The sequence below is a fragment of the Diceros bicornis genome, chromosome 10, assembly GCF_020826845.1.
Source record: "Diceros bicornis minor isolate mBicDic1 chromosome 10, mDicBic1.mat.cur, whole genome shotgun sequence".
NCBI classification, from domain to species: domain Eukaryota; kingdom Metazoa; phylum Chordata; class Mammalia; order Perissodactyla; family Rhinocerotidae; genus Diceros; species Diceros bicornis.
In genome coordinates, this window is record NC_080749.1 from 50,759,650 (window position 1) to 50,786,099 (window position 26,450).

A 26,450-nucleotide genomic window follows, 5' to 3' on the forward strand; every position below is an offset into this window, starting at 1 on the left:
CCATGTTACATTATTTCAGCTGCTGAATTTGGTCAACAGACTGTACCCACAGTTAAAGGAACATTATTGATCATTTTTAAGTCTGTTCTAAAAGTTGCTAAATTTGGGGCTGGCCCCGCGGCTTAGCGGTTAAGTGCGCGTGCTCCGCTACTGGCAGCCCAGGTTCGGATCCTGGGCGCGCACCGACGCACTGCTTCTCCGGCCATGCTGAGGCTGCGTCCCACATGCAGCAACTAGAAGGATGTGCAACTATGACATACAGCTATCTACTGGGGCTTTGGGAAGATAAAAGGGGAAAATAAAAGGAGGAGAATTGGCCATAGGTGTTAGCTTAGGGCTTGTCTTCTTCAGCTAAAAAAGAGGAGGATTGTCATGGATGTTAGCTCAGGGCTGATCTTCCTCAAAAAAAAACACATAATAATAAAAATAACAAATAACAAATAAAAAACAAAGTCTCCAAGATATACTGATAACTGGAAAAAAATAAAAATAAAAGTTGCTAAATTTAATTTACTAAAGATAGTGCGACTTCTTTGGAAACACATGATCAACAGCTTCTTGGCTTCCTTATCCATTGAAGAGATATTTAGTCATAGCCCAGTGTCACAATGAGGGTGACTCACAGACTGGGAACCTGAGGACTCCTCACATATGTAGGTGCTCAAAGCTTGACAGAGGCCCAGGCTCCTCCACCACGAGAGGATCAGCGAGGTCAGGGTGGCACAACTCTTCCTTCCCCCAGCACAGCGGGCAGATCGCAATCAGCCCAGCAAGTCCACAGCAGCTCCTGCGTCCCAGTTTATCTTTAATAAGGTAACTAATGACCGAGTTTTGTCATTTATTCCTTCATTTCTTATGTCAATCTTCCAACTGTCTTTGATTTTCCTCACTCTTACAGAATTAATCAAGTTGTCCTTCATACTGTGGTCAACTGTCACTATAAAAAAATAATAATAATATGTTAGAAGGCTGTGATGAGCACTGGGCCCATCTCACCACAGAAGTGATGGAAATGTCACCCAGGGCCTTGCCTTGAACTTCCCCAGGTCTCCCTTTGAATGTTCTTTAGTGCTAGAGTTACAATTAAATTTATATCTGGTTATTCTCTCTGTGCCTTTTCAACACGATCTGTGAGTCTTATAATTAATGGGAAGCTGGAGTGGGGAGGGGCTGCACATAGAGGAATCTTAGCTGAGTTTCTTTCTGGAACAACAGATCTGCTGCCAACTGCAGGTCTGATCTGTTTGTCTACCTGCTTTACCAATATTTGAAAGGTGTGCCCAATATTTAGAACAAGACTCAATGTTTAAATACAAGAAAAACATTACTGTTTCATACATTTCAAATGGGGAAAACGGAACTTGTTCTTAAAACTCTTATTGCAAATGTTAGTTTCTTAAGGTACCTTCTTTAAAAACTCAGACCTTTTCTTATGCCTCAAAGATAACCACGACTGAAAGAAATACACTGAAGGTAAGAACACACTTTTTGCTTCTACACATAACATTCTTTCTATATTCTAAGCTTTCTTTGAAGCCTTATAACTATAAGCTATAATAATATACACTGTATAATCTCTTCCAGTTAGCAATTTTTATTCAGGGACATAAGTAAAGTAACCATGGCTTTAAGAATAATTCTTAACCTGCCAATACTGTCAGAAAGCATATTGGCAAAATAATATACCTAGGAGGGACTGGGAATATTAATTAATTAATTTATAACTATGGATGTTATAGTGAATTATAATTAAAAAGTTTTGAGAGAAGGTGAAAGAAAATCAGAGATACTTTTATCATTAGAACTAAAAAATGCAAAACGTAAATCCATCAGGCCTTCCCTACAAACGAGCGAGCTGGCACACCTCTGCTAGGAGACTGTCTTAACGAGCCTGCAGAGGAGACATATGCTTCTCCGCACCTCACTGCCCCACTACACAAAGTACCATGGGCCCGTTCCCTCCTGCAGGAAGCAGGATTCAAGGGAAATGTAACCAGTGGAGGAGTTCCTTCATCCCATTCAGTGAGGGAACTTACAGTCCCGTGATGATGAATACCATCTCAACTATACCATCAGCAGCATCATAATCATTATTATTGTTATTATTATTTTAATCAGACCTTCAAAGGAGCATTTGTTGCTTAATGTAAGCATATTTCATGTAGAATCCTTTGGCTCCATTTAAAATTTTTTTTTAGATTTCTAGGTTCCCAACTTGAACATTTTTTCCACAGAAACATAATTCATTAGTCATATGAATTAGCTTGTGTCATCAGGGCCAAAAGTTCATTTTTCTTAAAAGAAAGGTTCAGCAGAAATCTCTGAAGGGCCACTTGGGTTAAGAAGTAACACAATTTCTTACTTCAATGAAAACGTAAAAATAAAAAGGAATTTGGTGTAAGTTAACCAGGTTTACGATATTTAAATGTACAAGGGACAGACATGCAGACTGCTGTCAATATTAAGAAAGCTTGTGCAAGAGAACCTCAGAAAGAAAATGTTTTAGAAAGCTATTGCTAAATGCTCTCTATTTGATATATTTGGATGAACAACTTAGTTGTTGATTCAACTTAGGCCAGGATTGCAACAAATTGAAAGTAAATAAAGATTCTACACACTCCTTTCAGTCAGGGTGATTGACTAGTTTTGGTATTGCTTTCTAAAATAAAGCCCTTGATGGAGTTAGGTGGAAATAAAATCAAGTCTTGTGGGAAGAGGTATCTAGAAAGGACTCCACATTTCTTACAAAAAGTATATGAACAATGACAATGAAAGATTGACATTACTTTCTGTTCTTTTTTTTTTTTTTTAACCTGTGTCATTTATTTTTAAAGGGCAGAGAAAGATGAATAAGGGAAGGGAAACAAAGGATCTTATTTTAGATTTTTTACTAGGAAAAGAAATCCAGGAAGAGAAAACTAAAAAAAGCAGAAGTGAGCAAGGATAGCAATCGAGTTGCAATATTTTCCTATAGCCACAGACAGTTACTACTTTTAAGCATTTTTGTATGGCAACTGAAAGAGAAAATTAGTTCGCCTTTCTTGGTTCCTTTCGAATCTTTGTGGCATGGTAGGGAAGTTTGAAAAATTATTTTCATTCCTTCTATTGACTGATAACAGTTAATCTCTTTGCAGTTCTTCCTTCTCTTTTTAACCGGTTTATGAGTTCAGAGATCGAAATTTTAGTCTAGCCACTCTCTGGCACATGACCTTAGGTATGATACCTACCCTTCTTAGCTCACAGTAATATTTTGACAATTAAATGAGATAACTATTGCTTGAACACTTTTCAAAACTTTTTGTGTGTGTGTGTGTGACGAAGATCAGCCCTGAGCTAACATCCATGCCAATCCTCCTCTTTTTGCTGAGGAAGACTGGCCCTGGGCTAACATCTGTGCCTATCTTCCTCCACTTTATACGGGACACAGCCACAGCATGGCATGACAAGCGGTGCATCAGTGCACGCCCGGGATCCGAGCCCAGGCTGCCAGCAGCGGAGCGCACATACTTAACCGCTACGCCACGGAGCCGGCCCCTCAAAACTTTTTAAAGTTATCTAAATTGGAAGTGTGAATATTGTATTATGATGATGATTATTACTATCCTTCTGCCCTGCTGATTCAAAAGGCTGAAAGACTAATCCAATTATCACCAGAACCCTGGAGTTAGAGTGGAAACTTCTTCTCTTCCGATCTTTCTTCTTTCCTCCCACAACATTTAAATTTCTTACTGCCAAGTATCACACAAGGCACTAGTGGTGTAGAGAAGTGCCCGCATAGCCTAGACCCCCAGAGTTGAGTGGGAATCCAGGCAGCTGTGGAGCAGAGAATTAAAGCATGGATGGTGGCATCGGAGTGACCTGGGTATCAGTCCCTAAAACAGCGCTACAATTGTAACTTGAGCCAATCAACCTGCATTTCTGAATTTGTTTCCTGATCTATAAAATGGAGATAATTTCATTGTAAGGTATAAATGAGATAAATATTTATGGATCCTAGCAGAGGGCCTGGAATATGGTAAGCACTCAATAAACCACAGCAGAGTAATCTCATTCCTACCTGACTGGGTTGTACGGGAGGAAGACGTATCCTCTACCCTCTCCGGGTCCTTTCTGGCTGGGCTATGAATTAAATTGACATGAGACAAAATAACAGGAGAAAATTAAACAAAGCTTTGTAACATGTATACAGGGGAGAGACCTAGGAAAAACTGGTTAACTCCTCAAAATGGCAGAGGTTCTCATCTTAAATACTACCTTCAGCTAAAGACAAAGGAGAATGTTGGAGGTAGGGGTTTGGGATTTCAGAGGGGAGGAAGGCAATTCACGTGGAAATGGAAAAGCAAATGTTTGAGAATGTGGCCCAAGAGACAGAATTTCCATAAGATGGGTTTGTTGGTGCCTTTCTTATCACACCTATTTTACATTATACTATAGTTACCTCATGGTGTTAGCTCCTTCCTGGAACAGGCCTTCTATCTTAAATTCTTTTAGGCAGTTGAGGGGAAGGCCAAAGTTTCTTTCAGAGTCTTTTGTTCTTAAAAATAATCAAGGGAAAGAAACACATTTTGGGGTGGCCAATTCTGATCCCCCACAGGGTCAACTGGGAATCTCAAGGACCAGGGGTTTTCTAGGAGCACATTCTGAATTCTGTAGAGTCAACTGGCCACCCATCTAAATGGCACCCCCAGGGGAGTCTGTAGTGGCCCAAACTCAAAAAAGCCAGGCAGAATTTAGGCCTCACAAATGCTGTGAGTGCTAATTTAATAGTTTCTAAATTCACAAGTGTGTTGTACATGAATTTGGCTTTATTCATTGTCTCCTATCCTCCTGATGACAAAAAGGCATATTTTTAAATCATAGAAATTAATGCTTACAGCAGCAGGATATGAGCAATATTTATAAGTAATAAAACTTTTTTGTTAAGGCTATAAAAAAAGTAAACTCTTGAGCCAGCCCTGATGGCCTAGCGGTTAAAATTCGACGAGGTCCGCTTTAGCAGCCCGGGTTCAGTTCCCGGGTGCGGAACCACACCACTCGTCTGTCAGTAGTCATGCTGTGGCAGGGGCTCACATAGAAGAACTAGAAGGACTTACAACGAGAATATACAACTATGTACTGGGGCTTTGGGGAGAAAAAGAAAAGAGAGAGAGAGGAAGATTGGCAGCAGATGTTAGCTCAGGGTGAATCTTTCCTAGCAAAAAATAAATAAATAAATAAAATAAATTCTCATCAATGTGGCACTATCAAGGAACCAACAACTGAGTTCCCAGAACAAGTAGTTCTGGGGGCTGTGATGTTCTCGACCTCCCAAGACAAGGAAGCTGTAGGTCAGTAGTTCTCAACTGGAGGTGATTTTGCCCTCTAGGGGACATTTGGCAATGTCTGGAGACATTTTTGGTTGTCACAACTGGGGAGGGGGTGCTATTGGTATCTAGGGGTAGAAGCCGTGGGTGCTGCTAAACATCCTGCAATACACAGGAGAGGCCCTGTAACAAAGAATTATCTGGGCCAAAATATCCAAAGTATCGAGGTTTAGAAACCCATGCCTAGATATGAGCAATACATAGAGCAGACCTGACAAAGTGAAAGTGATTGATCCTGCCATAATGAGAAGGTTCTTCCTGTGTAGCAGGCATTAACTTTATTTTACCAGATACTCTCCAAGGTAGATGTTATGATCTCTATTTTACAGATAGGAAAATAGAGGCTAAGAAAAGATAAATAATTTACCCAAAGGCCCTCTGATGAGAGAGGAACTGAGAGTGAACTTCTACCACCTCTACCTGTTCTGAGGCCTGGGCTCCTGACCCCTGCCCTATTGTCATGTGTATGTATGTGTCTGTGGGTTTGGCCTCGGTCCTTGCTTCCCATATTTTTACTAGCAAAGTGGCTAGTGTTTATTCTTGGATTAAGAAAAATCTCCATGACCAGTTCAGAGGATGTACATTTAGAATTGCACCCATTCTCATGCTCAGCGGTGTAGGCGCTGCAGATCTGCTTTCCCTTCCTCTGTTCTGAGCCTGGATGCGCCCCAAGGATCACAGCCACTGGGTGCTAAGCAGACTGTTATAGTCAGAGGTGCATCTTGCCTTGAGCCAAGAGATCCCCTGCTAAGCAGTTTGTTGTGAGATAAATTGGAAGACACAACAGAGAAGCAAACAACCCAAGCAACTAAGGTCAGTGCCCTGAGTCTCTGAATTGTTGGTTCCAGAAGCCACGTGGAGGTGACCACAGCTGGCAGAGAATGGTTGAAGCAACCCTATTACTTGCTGTAACTCATTTACTTCTCGACGGTCAATGAACCAATCAGCCATCGATCAGCTTCTGTGTATGGGTCATGTTCCCAATGACTCTGACCAAGGGCTGCTGTTCAGAGGTAGCCTCTTGGCTAAAATACTATTAGAGGTCAAGGTATGTATTGGTTTGTGGCTGACTTTGTCCAATGACCTAGAGGAATGTGAACCTTAGGGATTGAAGAAGAACCAATATTTTTGGACAATAATATTTGGGGTAAGGGTTTGCAAAACTCTAGGTCAAAGTTGGCAGTCCCTTGGATTCAAGCCACAGGCTGGGACACCAGCATCTGAAATGACGCTCACCCCAGAGGTGTACCTAATGAAGACAACACATTTTAATGTGAGCCCATCCTCAACAACTAGAAAGCTCCTCTGTTTGTTGTCACCAGGGAAAAATGGGTTTGGCTAGGGAAGGAGGAGGTTGAGAGGGAGATGGAGAGGATAAGGAGGGAAGAGGCAGTCTGACTGCTTTGGTTTGAGTTTTTGTTTTTCTCCAGTGGTTGTGAAGGTGAACTTACCAAAGAGTAGGAGGTAGAAAACTTGGTGTCCAAGGTCACTAGATTCTGAAGTCCTGGGGTTCTTACCTATTACATGCATGGAACCCAAAGCAGTCCAATGAAGCCTTTTCTCAGGAAAAAAAACAAATGTCTTATTTTCTCTTGCCAAATTTTTAACTTTTTATTTTGAAATAATTTCAAAGTTAGGGGAAAGTTAAAAGAGTAGTACAATCCAGATTCACAACTACTAACATTTTACCACATTTACATTCTCATTCTCTCTTTATATACATATATGTGTTTTTAATATGCTTATTTATATACATATTATTATTATTTTCTGAATGGTTTGAGAATAAGTTGAAGACATGGTGCTCCTTAATAATCTTTAAATACTTCAGTGTGTGTTTTCTAAAAATTAGGACATTTTCTACCTAATCATAGTATAATTATCAAAATTGAGAAATTAATACTAATGCAATATTATTTTTCAGATCTACAGATTTCACTCAAATTTCACTAGTTGACTTAATAATATTCTTTCTGGAAAAAGAAAAAAAAATGGTTTTCCGGTCCGAGATCATATGTTGCATTGAGTTGTGACATCTGTTTAGTCTCTTTTAATCTGGAACAGTTCTCAGTCTTTCTTTTCCTCCATGACTGACATTTTTGAAGAGTACAGGCCATATATTGTATAGAATTGGAAGGCACAGCTTCTGGTTATGCACAGAAGTGCTGCTGTGTCCTTCCCACTCTACTGTACACATGATGTTGGTTTATCCCATAGAGAGTGATGTTAATTGTTATCACTTGGTTAAGGTGGTATCTGTCAGACTGCTCCACTGTGAAATTACTATTGCTCTTTTTTGAATTAGTATGTATCTTATGGGGAGATTCTTTGAGATTCTGTAATTATTGTTTCTCATCAGAATTTCATCCACTAGTTTTAGGATCCATGGATCAATCTTGCCTGAAACAATTGTTACTATGTCAGTTGCCAAATGGCGATTTTCTAATTCCATCGTTCCTTTTACATTTATTAGGCGACAGATTAATTCTTCTATAAAATGAGGCAACTGATATGCGCTCTCTAACTCAAAGGCTGTAGAGGATCAAATGAGACCTTCATGTAAACATGCAGCAAGGAGGGCTTCACTAATGGAAGCCATTGTTTAATATTACTTCGCTTGTGCTTGCCCCTGGCAAAACAAGACAACACAGAAACTTTCACTCTCTGCTCTAGGGAACATTAAACCCCATGAATATTCACCTCCTTCAAATAACTCCCATGGGAGTTTGGATTGCAATGAAGGCTACAGAATCCATGTGGGGAATATATCCCTTAAAATTTCCTTAAAATGTCTAAATATGTAATGTTGCAAGAGTTAGTTACACCAACCCCCTCCCTCAAAATTATACATTTTTGATGTAAATATTTGAGAAGGGGAAATCTTGCTACACGGACATTGATTTGCAATAAGTCAATAACTCCTACACAAGAAAAATTTGCGGAAGTCATACCAAATTATTAAACCATGATAGTCTAAAAACTTGACTACTTTAGAAATAGTCACAGCTATACCACAAGAATCAACTAGTTTCCCCAAACTTACCATATTTTAATATTTAATTCTGACTTTTTTGTGTGTATGTGTGAGGAAGATTAGCCCTGAGCTAACATCCGATGCCAATCCTCTTCTTTTTGCTGAGGAAGATTGGCCCTGGGCTAACATCTGTGCCCATCTTCCTCTACTTTATATGGGACGCCGCCACAGCATGGCATGACAAGCAGTGCCTCCGTGCACGCCCGGGGTCCGAACTGGCGAACCCTAGGCCGCTACAGCAGAGCGTGCGCACTTAATTGCTATGCCACTGGGCCAGCCCCAGCTTCTGACTTATTTTTATCAATTGACAATTCTTTTACCCTTTTTTTCATTAGCTATAGATCTTTTGGTGGCAAAAAAGATGAAAGCAGAGCCCAAAATTTCCTTAAGGAGTGAAGAATATACATTACATTGAGTCATTTTTTTATCTGAAATAATCTGTTCCCTACACAGCAGTAGAAATAAAATTGTGTGTATGTGTGCACATACGTGTGTGTGTATAATTTTATCTGTGTGTATGTTTATATTTCTTAATAGAGAAAGAAATATTTACATATAGAGGGGAAAAAATGGAAGAAAATGTATCAAAATTAAGTCAAATGTTATAAACATTACTTCCTTGTTTAATTTTTCTGTATTTGCTAATTTCTTTTTACCATGGGCATAAGTTACTTTTACAAGCAGAAAAAAATAAACAATTTTTAAAAATGGGTTAAAGGAAAAACCAAGAAATAATTGTAAAAAAATAAAGTTGAAACAGTTTATAAAATTTCTTGGCCTTGCAAGTACTTTTTAAACACTGTCCATGAACAGTCATGATCCCAGAAGCATCCATGAGGTCTGAACTTCAACTCAGGTCCTATTATTCTCCTCTATGAGGCCCTCAAGGCCCCTCCTTGATTCTAAGGCTGGGCCTGGATCAAGGGCAACGATATTGTGTGGATATAGGGCAAAGCAAGGAAACTTTCTGAGTCATGAGGGAAGGAAATAAAGTTTTTCCCACATGTGATGTTTTCTGTGACCCTTCTTCCTTCCACAGGCAGAGAGAGCCAACACTGGCCCAAGGTTGCTCCTACATGAAGAGGGATATGATGATCTTCCCTTGGGTTGCCCTACGGCTGTGAATTAGGAGGCCTGGGCCACCATCATGCTCCGGCCTGAAGCAAGCAGGCAAAGACCCTCTGGTTCTTGTTCACTTCCCCCTATGGGGGGGCTTGCTCTTCCCCAGCTACCATAAAAGTGATAGTGTTGGCTCTCTTTGTAAATAACAAGCATTGCATTATATATGGAATTTTATACCTGAAAACAGTTTGAAATCTTTCCCTGAGATATTTTTAATATTACACTTTCAAATTAATATTACACTTAATTTCAATGATCCAATTGCCTGATTCATCCACAGCTGTCATTTTGTAGCCAAACCCTTGTAATAATTAGTGGAACTTTCAAGATGGCAATATATTTAAATGGTCACAACTATAAAATTAATACAGTATTCTTTCTTTAATGTTTATTTTTAATTCAAAAATAATTGTGATGCTATTTCTTTTTTTCTTTTTTTAGTTACGAATTATAGTTTAGTGCTTATTAGCAGCAAATAGGGATTTCACAGCCATTTTGTAGAATGAATCCAGGTAAAAAACTAATTTTCCTAGTAAGTAAATACTGCTAGTACTCCCAGGACTGTTTCACTAAAAGCTTCTAATATTGAAGCATCATTTCTTTAAAAGCCAATTTAAAAAAATCTTTAAGTCCAATTAAAAAAGAATCTTTAAATTAAGCATTATCATACAGGTTGATCTGTTGTTTAATGATTTTGTTCTGAAATTTTGAAAGGAGTAAATAAGAAACTTTGAAGCTAGTGTTGACTTGATCTACATGAGGAATCACAGGTATGTCACCAGGTGTCTCCGGCTCCTTCCTTAGGTTGCATTCCTGGGGACACAGCCGTCCAGGCTGATGAGTTACAGGGAGCCAGTCTGGCCTCTAGGAGTTAATCTTTTTTAGAAGATTTAGTAAATCCTTGTCTCAGTTTTGCTCCAGAAGTAGGGTCCACAGCTAATCCTAATAGGCCCTGTGTGCATCTCGGTGAGGGGTGAGACCTCTCCAGGGACTGGGACACTGGCGGCGGCCATTGCCGTGGCCTGGTGTGGGCGTGCTGACACAGATGCCATTGGAGTTCTCCCTGAGGCCTGCTAGCCCAGGCGTGATGCTATTTCTAAATTGGTGTAGTGAGTGTACATGAAATAAAATTTCCTTAAATTTTTTTTAAAGTGATATATGCTGAGGGGAAATGCAGGTGCAGGCTTCTGAGGAAAGAAGAAAAGAAGCCTTCTAAGCCTGTTTGATTTTAGGCCCCGGGCTCCCTCTAGCCCTGAGAAAATTACTTTTCTAGGTAGTTCTGCTGCACTATGGTCAAAGCCTCACGGTTTTAAAGTACGAATGTGCTTTATTTTTTCCTCTGTACATGTGATTTCTTTTCTTACAAGAAGTTGGTGCCCAGAGAGGACAGAATTTGAGGATTCAGGATTTTGGTTTGCGATACTGTGCCCTTGGCCATCATTTCTCTCAATCTCTTCCCATTCATCTCACCCTCTCTTGGTGAACTCATTTGTGGCCTCAACACTTTAATATTCTCTGCAATGAGTAGTAATAGTCTCAGAGTTGAGTTGAAGGATGACCTTAACCATTTAAAATAAGAAAATGGAAACCAACTTAGAAATATTTTTATAGTGGCAACACCAAAACACTCTCCTTTTCCTGAAAACCTTAAAATAATTAAGAATCTGATAGAACAATCAAAATTGAATGACATGTTCTAATAGATTTTGAGTCTATTCTGCTCTTAGATTTCATGAAGTAGCAAAAGGTAAGATTTACATGAAAGTCTACCTTTCAGATAGATGAATTCACATATGAGATTAATGTGACATCAACCCAATACCCACGTCAACCCAATGACCCTTGTCTGCTTTGCCACTGCTCCTCTCTCTCTCTACCAGTTCCTTTCTCTGAATACTACTTGGCTAGTTTTTGCATTACTTTAGAGGAGTGGTTTGGCATTTAAATGGCCACCTTACGAACCAAATAAGAGTTACTGTTTTTTTAACTATCTATTTATCCACTCAAATGCACTAAAATATGTCAAGTTCATCAATCCCGGGTTATAATATCTTGATGGTTCTAATTTGAATTTTCTTTCTACTTTTGAACACTCAGGACATCATCTTCTTTTATTGTTTGAGAAAGGAATACCCCCGTCACATACAGGAGAAAAATGTTATTTTGGTTGTTAGCTCTCCTGATCCTCTGTGGTTTTCTGTGGAATTATAAAGGACAACTAAGGATTGAAAACATCACTGATAAGTACATTTTCATCACTGGGTGTGACACGGGCTTTGGAAACTTGGCAGCCAGAACTTTTGATAAAAAAGGATTTCATGTAATTGCTGCCTGTCTGACTGAATCAGGATCTAAAGCTCTAAAGGCAGAAACCTCAGAGAGGCTTCACACTGTGCTTCTGGATGTAACTGACCCAGAGAATGTCAAGAGGACTGCCCAGTGGGTGAAAGACCAAGTTGGGGAAAAAGGTGAGTGACATGGAGATAGGAAGAGAGGCGATGGGAGTAGCAAAGTAACTAAAGCCAAATAAAATGTGTTGGGATTTTAAATGATCTTTCAAGAAAAGATTCCTAAATACTAGCTGTGTACTGGAGAAGATTGGAGAAATCTTAGGACAGCCCCTGACTAGTTCCAAGTTGCAAGCTCTCTGTGTGCATGAGAGACACAGCCCAAGTTATCCTCAGTCTTGAGTCCCAGTGGGTGAATTTAGAACTGGGATGGAAGTATTGACTTTTCCTTGTCTTCTCCCATGAAGTGCTACCCTAGCCACATTCACAGCAAAGGAACTTGGGGCTACAATCTATAGGAAAACACGGGAGCAATCCCCGAAATTGCCATATGGATACCTGGGCCCCACTTTTCACTACAAAATTGCTCCATAACCTGTACATTTTCAGTGGGAAAGGCAGAAAACGGCCTGAGAATTTGAGTAGAGGTGTCTTAGATAGTAATGAGACAGTAGTGAGCCATTGGATCTCATCCTGCGTTAGATTCTGCTAAGGTGGCTGCCTTCTGAACTAGAGGACTTTTACTGGCTTGAGTGAAGTTTGAAATATTCTAACGCATGAAGATATTTGGGTCCACAAAGGAAAAAAAAAATGTATGTGATTTTTCTCTATCACATCTTCACCATATAGTTGAGACTCTGATGCCCAAAAGCAGCGGTTTTATAAGGCTCCAGATCATTTTTAAAGCTTAAATTCCAAACCCTTTTACCACTATTAAATGTTTCCCATCATAAAATAAGGAAGTAAATGATGGAATTTTTTTACCAAAAATTAATGTGAAGCAGATTGATGTTGCTCTTTGTCCATATAGAACAGTTTATAAATATTCTCTGGCCTTGCCATCTAGCAAGGTAGGAAAAATAGACCAATTCACTCTTCATCTGAGATTAGAAAGCAAAACATCTCACTGAAACAGTATCAGTATTTGACATTCAGAACCAGAAACAGGATAATTGTGAGATTGGCTTCCAGTAACACAACTTCAGCTATTTCAATTTAGCCTCCTACACTCTCTGCTACCAATTCCTAAAACTGCAAAGTATTTCAAAGCAGGTGTATGACTAGGAGAAAATAGTACCATTGTGTAAAGCAGGGGCTGTATTTCCAACAAGGATGCCCATATAAGTGTCACCTTCTACCACACCTCCTCTCCTTCCTCTCTGTTCCAGGTCTCTGGGGTCTGATCAACAACGCTGGTGTTCTTGGTGTGCTGGCTCCCACTGACTGGCTGACGGTGGAGGACTACAGAGAACCTATTGAAGTGAACTTGTTTGGACTCATCAATGTGACATTAAATATGCTTCCGATGATCAAAAAAGCTCGAGGGAGGGTTATCAATGTCTCCAGCATTGGGGGTCGACTTGCGTTCTGTGGAGGGGGTTATACTCCATCCAAATATGCAGTAGAAGGCTTCAATGACAGCTTAAGGTAAAGCAAACATTGATATATTATTAAGAAATAGCTGCTAACATTTATTGAATGTTTATTATGTACCAGACACTCTGTTTGGTGCTTTAAATTATTCCCAGTTTATAGATGATACCACCGAAACTAAGAGAGATTAAGTAATTTGCCGAAGGTCACCCAGCTGTTAAGTGGTAGAACTGAGATTTGCGCCTAAGTCTATTTAAGTCTTTTTTACTTTTTGTATTAATGCATGATGCAGATAGTGGTGGCAAATTCATATTCAACAAGCCAATTTGTTAAATAGTTAGAGAATCATGGAGAGAGGCTAAATCAGGGTAGCTCTCTCCATTGGTGTTACTGTTGGTTTCAGACACAACAGTACTATCTTGCTTAAGTCCTCAGTAGAAAATTATCTGGTAAAGTAAATGTAATTATCACAAAGTAATGACTCAGCTATGCAGCTTTTTTTTTCTCTTATTGCAAATTCTGGACCCAAATCTCCATACATCTCAGACACTATAGCTAAACGGAAGGTAACCTCCCCACCCTCACCCCAAGGACAAGAAAAACAGCTTTCCTTTGATGCTTCCATTTCCAAATGAAACTCAGAACAGGAGTTGGCTAATCAGAGGTGAAGATTTCACTACCACAAGAAAGCACTGACCACATCATTTTGCTCTGTCCTACCAGGGAACTCCAGAGCATAAAACAGAAGACCAATTTACCAAACAAAGTTCCTCAACTCAATGCCTCAGGCATGGATTTCTTTGGGGTTACAATGTTTGAGGTTCACTGGGCTTCTTGAATCTGTAGGTTTATGTCTTTTGCCAAATTTGGGGAGTTTTCAGCTATTATTTCTTCAAACATTTTTTCTGCAATCCACTTTTCTCTTCTCCTTATGGGACTCTAACACAAATATTAGACCTTTGGTTTTGCCCCACAGATTCCTAAGGTTCTGTTCACTTTTTCAATCATTTTTCTCTCTGCTGTTCAAATTGGATAGTTTCTAATGGTCTTTCTTCACATTCACTGACATGCCTTCATCATTTCCGTTCTGCTATTGAGTCTGACCAGTAAATATTATATTCTGGTTATTGTATTTTTCAAGCGTAAAATTTTCATTTGGTTCTTCTTTATATCTTTTCTTTCTTTTATGAAGCCTTCTAACGTTCCATTTACTTCAAGACTGTTTTCCTTTATGTCCTGGAGCATTTTATAATAGCTGCTATAAAGACTTTGATAATTCCCACATCTGGGTCACCTTGGCATTGGAATCTGTCCATTGTCTTTTCCCATGTGAGTTGAGATTTTCCTAGTTCTTTTTATGCATTGTATGCTGACTATTTGGAATAATATGAGACTATGAGTCTTATGGAGAATGTTGATATTTTTGTTTTAGCAGATGATTGACCAAGTTGTATTCAAGTAACAACTTCCAACCAACTTTTTGTGGTTTGAGATTCCAAAGTTTCTTCAGTTTTCAAAGGCTTTGTTGTGATATTCAGATATGTTCCACATACATACTACACAGTAGCCAGTCTGAGATGTGGAAGATGGTCTCTGTCTCACAGTTCAGTTCTCTAAGTAAGATCCACACGTGCACTTCTGCAGTGCATAAACAATGTTATGGGGTCACTTTCCTTAGCTCTCCACTTTCTATGATCTCCCCAGTTTCTTGTTCCCTGGGACTACCCTCCAACCAGAAGTTGCCATTCTGCCATCCACATCCCACATGTGTGATGGGCATGGGACCACGTGAAGGGAGGAAAGAGAGAGTCAAAAAGCAACAAGGTTTCTTCCCACTCTCTTGGGACCACAGTAACTTTGATTGGAGAGGAAGGTTCCCCTCCTTCAGAGTTTTAGGCATCTACAGGCCCCTATTTCTGTCACTGTTGCTGTTGATACCGCCATTGCCACAAAATTATTTGGGGACTGGGCTAAGAGAGAACAGAGAAAAGAAAGGAAAGAAGGAAGGAAGGAAGGAAGGAAGGAAGGAAGGAAGGAAGGAAGGAAGGAAGAAAAAATGGAAGGAGGGAAGAAAGAAAGGATTTCCCCCAGTCTCCTTGAGTGTTAGTATTCACCTTGCCAACTCCTCAAGCCAAAACAATGGGCTTCTCTTGCAGTTCTCTCTGTTCATGAATGGTGTCTCTCCTGGAACTCTTTCCTTCTACTTCTGAGTTTTGGGTTGACTTGAGTCCAGATCAGGGGGTCCCGAGTGGAGGAAAAACAGGAAACACATGGTTGGTTCAGTGATACTTCAAAATCTGCTCTTCTTCCCTAATTCACCTACAATAGTCCTGTTACTGCACAAAATTGGGATTCTCTTGCTGGATGCACATAAAAAAGCCAATTATTACAGCATTGGCTTTTGGGAAAAGAAATGTAGCTTTATTTTGCAAGATCAATCTGCAAGGAATTAGGGGACGCATGCCCTCAGATCTGTCTCCCCAATCCAGGGCTTGGGGCACAATTTATGAGATGAAGGGCAGGGCAGTCTGAAGTGTGGAGATACATGGTTGGAGGTAAGGAGAAATGAGGTAATTGATGATCTGTGCAAGCATAGTCAAGCTTCATGCCTCTTCATGGGGCACATGTTCACAAAATGGCAGTATTACCATGATCTGAGGGTGAAGGTTTTAGCTCCTTGTTGTCAAAAAGGTCACTTATTGAGAATTTGCTCAGGCCCAGTTGATGGGTTGGTGGCCTCAACTGGCCTGAACTAGACAAAAGGTCTCGGTTCCTTAAAAACCATTCTTAATTACTCTGTTGATAAGATGAGGTCAGTTGAACTGGTCCTTGAGGGCCTGCAGTTACAGTTATTAGCTGTTTCACTTTCCGCAGTTTCAGTTCTCTGCAGTCAACTACCATCCAAAAATATTAAATGGAAAATTCCAGAAGTAAACAACTCACAAGTTTTAAATTGCTTGCCATTCTGAGTAGCATGATAAAATCTTGCAGCATCCTGCTCTGTCTTGCCCGGTACTAACTCATCCCTTTGTCCAGCATATCCCCGATGTATACGCTACCCTACTCCCACTGTTAGTCATTTAGTAGCCATCTCATTCGTTAACAGATGGACTGTCAAGGTATCGCAGTGCTTGTGTTCAAGGAACTCTTATTTTATTTAATAATGGCCCCAAAGCCAGCTTTATTATCAGTTGTTGTTAATCTCTTACTGTGCCTAATTTATAATTTTATTTATTTATTTATTTTTCCCCCAAAGCCCCAGTAGATAGTTGTATGTCATAGCTGCACATCCTTCTAGTTGCTGTATGTGGCACGCGGCCTCAGCATAGCCGGAGAAGCAGTGCATCGGTGCACGCCCAGGATCCAAACCCTGGCCACCAGCAGCGGAGCACGTGCACTTAACCGCTAAGCCACGGGGCCAGCCCTGTGCCTAATTTATAAATTAAACTGTAGTCTAGGTATGTATGTATAGGAGAAAACATAGTATATATGGGGTCTAGTTACCGTCTACAGTTTCAGGCTTCTACTGGGGGTCTTGGAACTATCCCCCATGGATAAGTGGGGACTACTGTAGTAACATTTGCTTTTCAGATTTCTTACATAGCTGGCCCATGCATTCTGTCCAGGTGTTGCACCTGCATTCAGTGGGACAGACAAGAGTGTGTGTGCTTAATCTGTCTTCCCTGAAACCAGAACTTACCACCATCAATTCGAAGCCCCTAAATTGCAAGTGGTTGTATCAGTCAAGTAGAAAGTCTGGTAGAAAGTCTGGTAGAAAATGTAGGCACCTTAAATTGGGTAAATGGACCAGAGTTTACTTAAAGGACTAGTTGCAAACATGGAAGTTGTGTAAGGAAATCCCAAAGGATAATGTAGTATCTAGGGGCTAATGACAGCAGGGACTGTCCATAGGACTGAAGGGACAAGGAGACAGGGCAGTATCCAGAACCTGGATACATAGAGGCTGTCACCTTCAGTTGAGGGATGAAATTAACCTGTGCCGACTCCACAGGAGGAATAAGTAGCCCTATCTCTTGTCTCTCCCTCTGGTCTCCCACTGGTACTCCCAATTGACTATACCCAACAGAAGCCAAAATATAGTTAATACAGGTCAGCTTCCCAGGATACAGTTCAAGCAGAAGGGTGAAGGAGACTAGAGAAGCAAATGGAAGGTATCCGGCTGAGCGGTCATGTAAGAGGCACAAGAGAATACAAAATTAGGTATAGGCTTTTCTTTAATTCATCCCTTTATTTATTCAACTAGTATTTGTTGAAGGCACATGTTAGAGCTTATGATCTATACTATGGATCTAGGTTTAGCTTACTAGTAAAAGGTTAGACTATTCTACTGAGATTAATAAAGATAGAGCAACTCCGTTTTGCCATTTAATCAGGTAGCCAGGTTTGATTCTTCCAGGAAATAAACACGATAATGTTATAACAATGCTTCTCAAACATTAATGTGCATATGAATCATCTTGATCTTGTCAAAATGCAGATTCTGATTCAGTGGGTCTGGGGTGGGGCCTGAGTTTCTGCATTTCTAATGAGCATCCAAGTGCTACTTATGCGTCAGGTCTGACACTTTGAGGAGCAAGGTTGTGAAGAACCACCATTAGTCTGCTTGGTTGCTTTTTGGTTCCACTCTATCAGCAACAGTACCTTAATAAAATTTTAGCATACTTAGACATTTACTCACTTTTTTTTTTTTGGGGTGAGGAAGATCAACCCTGAGCTAACATCCATGCTAATCCTCCTCTTTTTGCTGAGGAAGACCGGCTCTGAGCTAACATCTATTGCCAATCCTCCTCCTTTTTTCTTTTTTCCCCAAAGCCCCAGTAGAGAGTTGTATGTCATAGTTGCACATCCTTCTAGTTGCTGTATGTGCGACGTGGCCTCAGCATGGCCGGAGAAGCAGTGCATCGGTGCGTGCCCGGGATCCAAACCCCGGGCTGCCAGCTGCGGAGCACGTGCACTTAAACACTAAGCCACAGGGCCAGCCCTGAGATTTACTCACTTTTAAAAAGAGATTTCAACTGAAAGGTTTGTAGGATTTGCAAAGCAGCTATACCATGCCTGAGAGTAATCAGTGAAGAATGCTTATTTCTCTCAAAATCGTGGAACTGGCATTGGAAATGGTATTGTGCATGCAGGCCACAGTCCAGTGGTGGCTCCAGAATTTCTATATATAGGAGGTTGGACTCTACAGTTTCTTGTACAGTCCAATTGGAAGAGGGCTGAGACCTTTTAAAGCTGTAATTGCCCAGCAAGCATACTAGTTTCATACTGGTTTTACTTACCTGGTAAGCTTAGTTGGGTGACTTTAAGCAATTTGTCCCTAGATTGTTTGTTATTTTCATGAGTGGGTAGAGAGACAAGTCTTCCCAAATACCCACTTGGCCCTGTTACTGTCCAAAATCCAAAGGAGATCAGATGATAGGTGAGTAAAATATAATTAAGTTGGAAAATAACCATTTTTTTTAATGCAGGAAATATGCCTTTCAAAATCTTTCAAGGTCAAGCTAATTTGCATTTTTGTAAAATATACTTCAAACTAAAGAATAAGTATATTGCTAGAAAGCAGAACCTAAGATTGACTAAATAACATTTTTTTACTGGTAGAGTTCTTAAAATTTTTTGTGGCGAAGTCTTCTGTAAAATGAATAATTACTTTCTTATATACTCCTGGTGGAAATATAAATTAAATGTAGGAAATGATCATTCATGTTATGGTTTATAATACATTGGTTTGCTTTAAAGAAAGAGGCACCATGATTCCGCTAAAACCTTGTTGCCCAGTAAATGAGTAGACTTTAGGTTTTCTGAGGCCATATGATAAAAGAGCTTGCTGAGCAGCGTAGGAAGCAGCTTAGTCGTGTCAGGGATTGTCACATTGTGTCTCTTAGCGTATTCTCATTTGTGATGCAATCTCCTCACATTCCTAGAATGAATGTTAACTTGTCCATCCAGGCCAGTCATTAGTTGATTTCACCATAAGGTGCTCTGAGTACTGAGAAGAAACCTGTCCTTAGTCCAAGTGCTTGTCAACTAACAAGAGAGTATGGTTTAGGGGGAATACTGGACTGGGAGTAGGTCCATCCAGATCCCTTTCCTGTTCTTCCTCTAAACCAGCCCTCACTTTACCACTCTGAACATCAGTTTCCTGAAAAATGAGGGGGGGGAACAACAAAATTCTCCTTTCCAATGCACCCAACTCTGTGATCCATGAAAAGATTCACAAGAAAATAGTCATCCAAATAGCAAACATTCTCCAAATAAACCTGATTAAACATCTTCAACGGGTTCTTTTCACAGGCGGGACATGAAAGCTTTCAGTGTGCACGTCTCATGCATCGAACCAGGATTGTTCAAAACAGGATTGTCAGATCCAGTAAAGACCACTGAAAAAAAACTTGCCATTTGGAAGCATCTGTCTCCAGACATCAAACGACAGTATGGAGAAGGTTACATTGAAAAAAGTGAGTTTCTAGGCGAACCCAGCATCCTCTGAGATTTATTATCCTAAGCAGCGTGAAGGAGATTCAAACATAAAGGAAAAAAATAAGGTTCCCATAGTAATACACCAATAGGGATCTTAAATACAGATCAGGGATCCCTATAAATTCCAGTGTCATTGCTTGCTTCTCCGAGTGTTTATAAACATTTACTGAGCATTTACTAAGTGCCAAGTTCATACTAAGTGCTTTATGAATTTACTCCTCATTTACTCCTCATTTACTCCTCAAAAGAACTACAGAAGTAGTGAGCAGAGGATTGAGAAGGTGAAATATCCTACCCAAGGTTATACAATTCCTCCTGGTCATGCCTGGACTGGAGCCCACAGTCTTTGCTTCTACATAAAACTCCTCTTTTTGGTAAACTCCAACCTCTGACTCATCACTGTTCCAGGATTTATGGAGGTTACGTATATAAAGACTCAGATTCTGGCCCTTAACTAGCTTACAATCTAGTTTAAAAACAAAAAGTAACCAAGTGAGACTGTAAAACAATGAGATTGTACAGCATGCAAGAAAATTGATGCCTTACTTATTAGACATAAGCCAACAGCCCAGAAGGGTGCTAGATATTGTGGTCTCTAATTGCCCAAGGAATTCCGATCAGGAAAAACACATTGCTGGTTAAGAAGCCTTTATGGGACAGGTCAAGTTTGAATAAGGCATAAAGGACAGGAAGGAATTATTTGGGTAGAAGCCTTCTGGAGCAGGAATGCATGAGGGGTGGAGATGGAAGGAGAAGTAACTTAAGTCAAGAGATTGAGTCAGGGATGGAGGAATGATAATAAAGATTAGACTAGGATGACTAACACATAGTGAACATTTGCTATGTACTTGTCACCATTCTAAGAGCTTTACATGGACTCTCTCATTTAAAATGCCCAAATAAACCTTATGAAGTAGATACCACCTTAATTTTATAGAAACAGAGGCACAGGGAAGTAACTTGCCCAAAGTTGCACAGCTAGTAAGTGGAAGAGTTAGATTTGAACCCAGGCAGCCTGCCTTTGTCATTTATTCTTGGGCACCACACTAAATGTGAAACTTCCTATATCAGGGCTCCACCTCCACCTCAAACTTCCTGGTCCTGTTAAAGTTTACTTGATGTTCCTCAAACACTTAGTAAGCTCGTGCTTTGAGTTGAACAGGGTGCCACCTCACTTTGCGTCACTATATCTCTCCTCACTGTGATCTCGCCTCTTCATCAGAGCGCTTGGGAAGACAGCCAACTGTGGCAAGGTTCAAGGCCAAGAGTTCGCAAGGTGGTGTCAAGAGCCAAGTCATATCTACCTGAGGAGACACATACACACAGATGCACACATGTATCAACTAGAATGACTGGTTTGACAAAACTTCCGGTGCTGACATGTCACTATAGGTTTAGAACCACTCCCATTAAATGCTCTGTTTCTCACTTACTTACCGACTTGGAAGGTTCTAAGTAGGTTGAGAAACAAAATCCCGCATTTAAAAGCGCTTTCTCTGTTTGATATTGACACTGATACTTTCTAAATGCCTATGAATATATCATCAACCTTCATCCAAAAATTATTTTTGACTTGGCCCCTGGTCCAACTGTCCTGTCTCAGAAGTACCAAAAGGCTTTGAGCCCAGTTTTGACTTGTTGTTCTTATTAGAGTTTTCCAAGTCAGGACTTGGAGATCAGCCAGACTCAAGGTTCTAAAGTAGACCACAAATTAAAGCTCACATTTCTTCACTTCCCAGGCTGGAATAGTAGGAGTTTAAAATAGCCACTAAGACTTATTAGGTGACTTCAATTAGGCTCTTTGAACAAATTGTGGCTACTGGGGCCTAAAGTTGAAAGGAAGATTTAGAATAATAGATATTCCCTTGAGAAGACACAAATCAGGTATGTGTTAAGAGCATAGGAGGAACGGTCCAAGCCATTACCAATCCCTTGATAAAATACTTGGTCTTTAAAGGTATCTTAGCTCATCACTCAAACACTTCATTTGTGTGAGAACCAAGATACATTTAGCTTCCTGAGCCAGGGCTTTTGGGGGATGATTCTCTCTTTATTCACTGAATTATAGAGGCACATGGTATATGACCACACACACACACATGCATACCCACATTTCCTATAAACATGGTACTCCCTTAAAACAAATTTGGAATCAAACCCATAACTTCCTTGGCTCAGGGGCCTAATGGACTTTATGAAGTATCTTTCCCTCATTGCTTTAAAGTATTGCTTCTCAAAGTTTGGTCCCTGGGGCCAGCCCCATGGAGTAGTGGCTAAGTCCTATGCACTCTGCTTCGGAGGCCCGGGTTTGCAGGTTCGGATCTAAGGCACGGACATACACCACTAGTCAAGCCATGTTGTGGCGGTGACCCACATACAAAATAGAAGAAGATTGGCACAGATGTTAGCTCAGGGCCAATCTTCTTCAAGCAAAAAAAACAGGAAGATTGGCAACAGATGGTAGCTCAGAGTGAATCTTCCTCAGCAAAAAAAACAGTTTAGTCCCTGGACCAGTGCCATCAACATCACCCGGAAACTTGATTAGAAACGCAAATTCTTGGACCCCACTTTACACCTACTGAGTCAGAAACTGGAGGTGGGACTCAGCGATCTGGGTTTTAACAAGCACTCTAGGAGATTCTGCTGTCCGCTCAAGTTTGAGAGCCAGCAGTCTAAAGAAAACACTACTACATCCTTTTCTGAGGGACAGATAGAAACCCATCACAAGATGCTGCAACTATAATGGCAAATTCAAAGTAAATTCCTGCACATGCATCATCCCCATTGCACCCTAGCCTCACACAGTCCTTTTCCCCTTCTTCCAAAGAGTGAATATGCTTTTCCTCTTTTTACAGGTCTAAACAAACTGAAAGGCACTGTATCCTATGTGAACATGGACCTCTCCTTGGTGGTGGAGTGCATGGACCATGCTCTCACGAGTCTCTTCCCTAAGACCCGTTATGCTGTTGGAAAAGACGCCAAGACTTTCTGGATACCTCTGTCTCACATGCCAACAGTTATACAAGACTTTTTATTGTTGAAACGGAAAGCAGAACTGGCTAATCCCAAGGCAGTGTGACTCAGCTGACCACAAATGCCTGCCCCAGGCTAAGAAATTGGCTGATTTCAAGGACACATCTCCTTTTCAATACTTGGACTCATTTAGATCACCTTTCTTTTGATAAACGAAGGGGTCGCATCATCACTGGTGACGTCCCAGGGTCCCTTCTCAAGCCTTCAAAAAGAAGGGCAGGGATGGCTCCTGCCCGATATTTAGGTTTTACCTGCTTGGTATGATGTAAGGGAAATTGAAAGTCTTTACCATCCAAAATGATCTCCACTGCTGCCTGCCCCACACTTCTAGTCCCCACCACTTAGAGTAACTCCTGAATGTTAAATATTTGTCACTTATCAAAATGTTCAGAGGTAAGTAGAATACTTTCATAAGTGGATTACACACGTTCTGTTATCTTGCTAAGAATAGCTTTGATGGGGCAGGAGAAGGAAGGATAATGAAGCCTTACATATGTGACTGGTATAAGCGAAGGGGCAGCAGAAAAACACTAGGTAGGACTGCCAGTAGGAGGGAAGGAAAAGAGGAAAAGGAATAAGAGGACTAAAAAAAAAAAGAAACTGGTAAAAAGTGGAGGTAGGGAAATTCCAAGACAAGCCTACCTATTCTAGAGGGAGCTATGGAGGATGAGCAGCCTATTCAAGGCCACTGTGAACATTGATGCACACACAGCTGTATGTGGAAAGATGGTAATAACAGAGTAACCAATCATTCCAAAAGAAAAAAAACGTGGGGTATTTATGGTTATACTGGTGATCGTAAATGTAACAAAACCCAGAATATCTGATACAACTTACACCTGAGATGGTTGGAAATCCTGTATTTGAGGAATCTCTGAAGACCCATGAAGATATAGAACTAAATTAAAAGACTCTCTTTAGCCTACAGTTACAATGAGAGCAGGTCTGCTCCTTGCTCATACTCATAGTTCTAAATTGAATTGATCCTGAGTTCACACCTCATCCAAAAGAAACAGTTCCCTCACTGGGTGCTTCCCCAGATGTACCCAGTATCACTCAGAGGTTGGTTGAATACTTACATGAAAAAGTCTGAAGTATCAAAATTCAACATTTGTTGTAGAATAATGTAGGGTGAAAGACCCAGAGAAATTATCCAGTGGGCATGAACACACACACACACTTAACTTACTGTGAAGAAAATAATTAATATCTGCTGCTTGAAACCATGTCCATTTGAAAATATCAGTAATTCTATTCATTTTCATTCACCTTTCTGGAAACATCTGCTTATGAGGTAATTTTCTCCTTTCACATTTACAACATATTGATGACTTTGAAAAATCAAATTTCCAATGGTGTCAGTCTACCTGGATGTATATTTCATTATTTTGAGGGAAGATACACTCATCCTTTTTGTGCAAAAATGAAGAAAATCACAGCAAGAATCAGACAGAAGAAGTCTCAGGCAAAGTTATCTAAACTATTGTCACTACCTACCTGTGAAGTCATCTCCATCTTGGCCCTAGCCCCAGAGAGAGATCTCCTGTAGATCTCTGATTTCTTCTGGTTGCAATTAACCACCTGTGTGTCAGTTACCTGCTCTCACTCAGCTTGTCCTCGGAGCTGAAGTTCACCAACATTGTTTGCTGGGGCTCCTCCTTCTCATCTTGAATTCTCAGATGTTGGCTTCACGTCACTACCTTAAAAATGTCTTGCCTGCTCCTCTCTGACCCTCTATGCCTCCAGGGCTGCCTAGACTTTTAGAATCTACAGGAACCTCCTTCAGTGAACTTGCAACCAATTCCAGTCGTAACTAATAGTGTTATTTCCTTTGTTTTGCCTAAACCAGAGTTCTTTGCTCATTTCTCCAAGTAACTACAATTGGTAACTCCCTATTTCATCCGCCCAAAAAATGCTCGACTTAAATAAATGCTCCCAAATATGGTATCACCTCCAAATAAAACCAAATATATTCACCCAAGCGATTTTTAAAGCTTTTTAAACTAAATGAGAAGGTAGGGTTATTTGCAGTATAAAGGCATAGTCTCAATGAAAGCACAAGACGAGGGACGGAGGAACATCGGAAGATCCCTGCACCAGGAGTCTGAGGTATGGCTTCCTAGCCTTCTCTCCATCTCACCGTCGCTTCTTATATTCTCTGTGCTCTGTGCTTGTATGTTGGGAAAGCATCATATTTTTATCTATAACATTTTGGAGGACATATGTGCTGGGCACTCAGCTAAGTATTGGTCTACACTAAGGAACAAATGGACACGGTCCCTTCATTCACAGAGCTTAATATAATCCAAAGACTGAGGCCACTACTTAAGATGCCTTAGAGGAGCTTCTCCAGGAATCCATGGTCAAGATGAATTGAGATGTCTTCTACTGCCTCTAGCTTGGGGGATCCTTCCTCACTTAGTTTGGAGGGACCAGGAGAATTTCCCAGACTTTCCCTCTGATGTGATCTAAAAATCCAACTGTGTCCTCCACAGCTGTATCTGGACATCCACAATATATTCAAATCTGGAGTTTCTATCTCCCTTGCCTCTCCTACTGTTTCCTAGTCTGGCACCAACTATGTCAATTTTATCTCCTAAGGAGATCTCAAGTCCATCTACTTCTCTTCATCTCTCGTGCAATCACGCAATAGCAGAGCATATTTACCCTTGCAAACCTTCAGTGATTTCTCCTCACTGCAGTCAGAATTGTTCAAAATTAAAATCTGATCATTCTGCTTTTCTTCCCTCCACCACTTTCTCAAACTCTTTAATGTGTTCCCATTGCACTTTGGCTAACGACTAAAATGCATAACATAAACTACGTTGCCCTGGCACTCCTTGTTAGCCTCACTTTAGGCTACTATCCTCCTTATTTTGCCACCTCAGGGCCTTTGCCCATGCTCCTCCCTAGAAAGTTCCCATTTTTGCCTGCTTATCTAGTTTCCTCATCCTGCAGATCTCAGCCCCTTCCTCAGGGAAGCCCATACAATTCCAAATTCTGACCACTACCTTTTCATCCGAACTAGGTTCCCATCTTATACATTCTCACCATGCCCTGTAATTTATTTCAGGGCACTTATCACAGTCTGTAATTATATATTTCTATGGTTAGTTAACATTGGCCTCCCCTATCAGATTTTAAGTTCCATCAAATCAGGAACCATGATGCTTTGCTTATCTTTGTACTCCCTTGTCTAGCATTTGCTGGCACATAGACCAGTGTTCAATAAATATTTGTTGAATGAATTCAGAAATCAGCCTAGGGGCCGGCTCGGTGGCGTAGTGGTTAGGTGAGTGCGCTCTGCTGCGGCGACCCAGGGTTCGGATCCCGGGAGCACACTGACACACCACTTGTCAAGCCATGCTGTGGCGGCGTCCCATATAAAATGGAGGAAGATGGGCACAGATGTTAGCCCAGGGCCAGACTTCCTCAGCAAAAAGAGGAGGATTGGTGATAGATGTTAGCTCAGGGCTGATCTTCCTCACAAAAAAAAAAAAAAGAAAAGAAAAGAAA

General features: G+C 40.6%; 1 protein-coding gene across 1 annotated transcript; it reads left to right on the forward strand.

Moving 5' to 3' along the window:
* The first annotated feature begins 683 nt into the window (after nt 1-683).
* On the forward strand, nt 684-26,450 carry DHRS9 (dehydrogenase/reductase 9). The gene is made up of 5 exons (XM_058549198.1): nt 684-813; nt 11,617-11,987; nt 13,196-13,454; nt 19,716-19,879; nt 22,757-26,450. Exons 2-5 carry the CDS (start codon nt 11,675-11,677, stop codon nt 22,978-22,980), a joined length of 960 nt encoding a protein of 319 aa, XP_058405181.1. The 5' UTR covers nt 684-813; nt 11,617-11,674; the 3' UTR covers nt 22,981-26,450.